At 34.7% G+C, this 3,838-nt stretch overlaps 1 protein-coding gene across 1 annotated transcript; it reads right to left on the bottom strand.

Moving 5' to 3' along the window:
- Positions 1-423: 423 nt before the first annotated feature.
- On the bottom strand, positions 424-1,794 carry LOC18604885 (Adenine nucleotide alpha hydrolases-like superfamily protein). Its single transcript, XM_007037577.3, has 3 exons — positions 1,453-1,794; positions 1,261-1,340; positions 424-822 (listed from the first exon to the last, which is right to left on the bottom strand). The coding sequence occupies exons 1-3, from the start codon at positions 1,772-1,774 to the stop codon at positions 538-540; spliced, it is 687 nt and encodes a 228-aa protein (XP_007037639.3). The 5' UTR covers positions 1,775-1,794; the 3' UTR covers positions 424-537.
- Between the last annotated feature and the right edge of the window lie 2,044 nt (positions 1,795-3,838).

Genomic DNA, 3,838 nt, shown 5'->3' with positions numbered 1-3,838 from the left:
TCCCTGGGCGTAACCGTACTCCCGAACCTAGAGCTAAAAAAATCACAGACCGGTTTAAGGTTCTTTTCGGTGGGCTTAAAATTAATTTAAGTTTTCATCGATTAGAATCGAGTCATTAGGTGGCCAATCACACCCAGTAAAAAAGATTGGTGGCGACTCCTAGTTTAATTTTTTTAGTGAGTTTTTCACGTTAGTGTCTGGCGATCGGGTTCCCGAACCCGCACGTTACGACATTATCTGAATTCATCTCAAACCTGATTATGGAGTACATTAATCCTCTTTAACCGGGTTGGGTACTCACAAGTACTCTGTTACAGAATACCCATTGTTGTCCCTAGTGGGAAATGAAAATTTTGGGAGGACTTTTTCTCATTTGCAGTCATTTTATTTCTTTAATTTTGTAAAGGGAAGATTGGAATCTACTTATGAAGTGGAAAAATACGGTGCATCTATTATTATTGTGAGTTTTTTTATACTTGGGCCTGAATTTTCAAAATAAAATAGTACATAATAATAAGCAATGACAAGGTCAATTTATCAAGCCAAAAGCCAAAAGTTTTTGTGACGCTTTGTGGTAATCAAGTAGCCGCCAAGCTCGTTGCTTTTCTTCCTCACTGCAATTGTCATGCATGAAGCATTTTGGATACAATAATCCCCCACTCCAGCGGGACCTCTCTTCCCGGCCCATCTCCTCATTAGACGCCAAATCATTGATTTCTTCCTCTGCCCTAACACCAAAAGTGATGCTTGCTGTTGCTTAGCTGCCTCCACGATTATTGGACCCTTCTCCTTTCCTTCAAGAGTTGCCACCTCAACTTGCACCTATTCAATGAACAAAGATTCGTTCCATTAGACGAATATAGCAGTTCTTGCAATATTATTCAATATTACTAAAGCAGAATCCTTCATACTACTCCTTGAACACTGCTTTTCTCTCACAAAAATACTGTTTTGGTAACAGTAACATCGAATTTTTTAGTTCTTAAAAAATTTTGGGTTTCTTTATGTTCTCTTTTTGTTCGTTTTAAGAAAGTTGTCAGCCCCCTGGCATTAATTTTGAAGAGTCCAATCCACAAAGGCTAGCCCTTGTAGCTGTAGACAATGAGTAATGACTAAAGACGCAATGAAGGAGGAACTCAGTATTTTTTTTTGACATTAGTATATTTCTTAGTCTATGACTGGGTGCAACGCAGCGAGTCCATTTGTTATTTTATAGTAGAAGCTACAACCCAGAGAAAGTTAAAAAGAAGTTATGCTTACCCCTGGCCTTTTCATTTGACACATATTTTTCATTGAGTGAAGCAGTTCATACACCCTTGGATTACGATTCCTTTTAGACGCTGCATCAAAATAATTACGGTATTAATAACTTTGTAGGTTATGACAAACTTCAACTTGAACTGAATTTCTATATGTAATGGATAGTTTAACATTTATATATCAAAGTCTAACCTCTTTTTCTGGGCTTGGCCACGTGAAGAAGAACAATGGTGTCTTGACTTTGAATAGTGTGAGATAATGCCCATTCAAGCGCTCCCTTAGCTTCCACACTTGCGTCAACCACCACCATAACCTTATTCCCACTTCCGAACTCAGTCCCAGTCTCATTGTTGATAAGGTTGTCAGCGCCTCCGTTACCTAAGAACTCGAGTTCCTGATCATTTTCAATACTATTCGAGGCTGGTTTTCGCCTGAGAGACGGTGAGTGGACACGCACTCGAGCCACTGACCGGCTAAGGCTCAATTTTGGTGATCTAGAGTGTGATCGAGCCATTGTGTGATCTTTTTGTTTTTTAGAGCTGAAATTAGGGTGGGATTCTGCTATGTATATGAAAATTAACGAGGGACAAGTCTGTATGAAAATGTCATACTCGTCGGCATTGTTGTTGACTTGCAACGAAATCTTTATTACTCATGTTCTTTGTTTTTCTATTGTTTTTCTTTGTGGTGGGGCATTTCTCAGACGTGCCAACCATGAAGATGTAGGCCATTGATTTAGAGCCATGCATATCTTTTCAATTATCGTTGAGATTTAGACCTTGCCAAGACGAATTTTTTTAATTGCTTCCACACGTTTCCAAGAAATGATGATGATTAATCTTTGTCTTTTATCTGTTTTATAATGCTTTATCAGCAAAACTCAATCTTGATTTATGATTATTTGCATATTAGCTTTATACTATAACTTTGGGTTTATTGAATGCCACTTAGCCAATACAACATGAAATCCTTCTCTAATTAAAGATGGCATTTAATTAACTCATTTATGTAAAAGGTGAGAATGAGATAAGATTTGATAAGATATTCTTAGATTCGAGCTTGACCCACACTCAATTTTGTTAAAAAAACAAAAAAAAAAAAAGAGAAGAGATTTAACTCATTTATTAAATAATACTTGATTTTAATTTTTCTTTTTCGAACACTCTAGTCTTATTAATTATATTGAGGTCTAAGTTAGACAGCTAAATATTACACTTCTAATTTTACTTTAACAACAGTTAAGCTGCGTGGGAACCCTAGAGATTAAACAATAAAATCAAATACATTAATTATCCTGCAATATTATAAAAGGAAGTAATAAGTTTGGTATGGGACAAAGGAAGTGCGTTTTGTTTGCGAAGCAACCATCCAAAAGAAAACAACCAATAAATGTCGGGGAGCATATTCCTCCTTTGCCAAGTTATTATAAGTATTATTTTAACTTGCCATATCTTACGAGTTATACGACAATAAATATCTTGAGGGATTTTTAATCATACATGAAATTTAAAAGAAAATTTTCTAAGCAAATGGATTAAGTCAACTTCATGATGTGCTATTTAAAAATTCATTATAAGGCAGACGTGACACGCTGAATTGGGTTTTGTTTGTATCCAGAAATTTAGTCTACATTGAGAAAAAAACAACAAATTAGTCTGATTGTTTCCGTTAGTGTTCCAGAAGCCAATCAAAAGCAAAATGATTGCCCAGTGACTTGCTTGCATGCCCTCTTTGACTTTACATGCAATATCTGTACTGTCCTTCCAAGTGTTCTAAAATCTGCAATCCCTTTTCCTGCCTCCCTTCTCACAGATATGATCATAAGCTTCACCTAAAAATTTAATCTAAGTTAATTCGTATTTCAAAATTGAATGTTTGGTTGGCAATTATATGATTAAGGTTGAGATCACGGTTGATCCAAGATAAGCCAAGAAATCAGAGTTACAATTAAAGTTGAAATAGAATATGAAATTGATTCTTCTTCCAAAACCAAATTTGCAGATCTCCGGTGTGAATGAGAGATGGTTTTTCGTCTACAATTAACATTGATATAGACCTACAGTCAAGGGTAGAGTTAGTCAACCTTTGTTGAAGGGTCAAAAATAAAGAGAAATAAAGGTTAAAAATTTTTGAGGAGGTATTAAGACAAAACAAATATATCCCTTTAAAAAAAACAAAAAATATATACCTTTTTAAAAAAACAAAAAATATATAATATATACAACATTTTAAAAATTTTGAGTGGGACTACACACTAGGCTCTGCCCCTACCTACACTTGAAGTCTAGAAAGAATTGTGAATTAACTAGGATTCTAATTTGAATTCTGTGCTTAATTATAGGTGTTGATACTATTGAGCTAAAAATATATTGTTGCAATGTATAGGTTTGTGAACTCAACTGCAGGATGTAAAGAGAAGTTGCTATCAATAATTGATTGACTATGTAATTAATTTTATTGAGATTCTAAATTTGACTTAAGTTTATTAAGAAGGATAAATTTGGATCTATGAAATAGATTTGAGTTTGGGAGTATAATTACGCATCAATAAGGTATACGAATTTTTAACTGCATCCAA

This window comes from Theobroma cacao, chromosome 3, assembly GCF_053813885.1.
Source record: "Theobroma cacao isolate CCN51 chromosome 3, ASM5381388v1, whole genome shotgun sequence".
NCBI lineage: Eukaryota > Viridiplantae > Streptophyta > Magnoliopsida > Malvales > Malvaceae > Theobroma > Theobroma cacao.
This window is presented reverse-complemented; position numbering and strand designations above follow the sequence as displayed.

Excerpts from the sequence above, each read along its gene's own strand:
- LOC18604885 (XM_007037577.3), bottom strand. The coding sequence starts at position 1,774 with ATGGCTCGATCACACTCTAGATCACCAAAATTGAGCCTTAGCCGGTCA. Across the intron at positions 1,341-1,452 it reads GGCCAAGCCCAGAAAAAGAG|CGTCTAAAAGGAATCGTAAT; the intron begins GTTAGACTTTGA and ends ATTTTGATGCAG. Across the intron at positions 823-1,260 it reads GTCAAATGAAAAGGCCAGGG|GTGCAAGTTGAGGTGGCAAC; the intron begins GTAAGCATAACT and ends TTCATTGAATAG.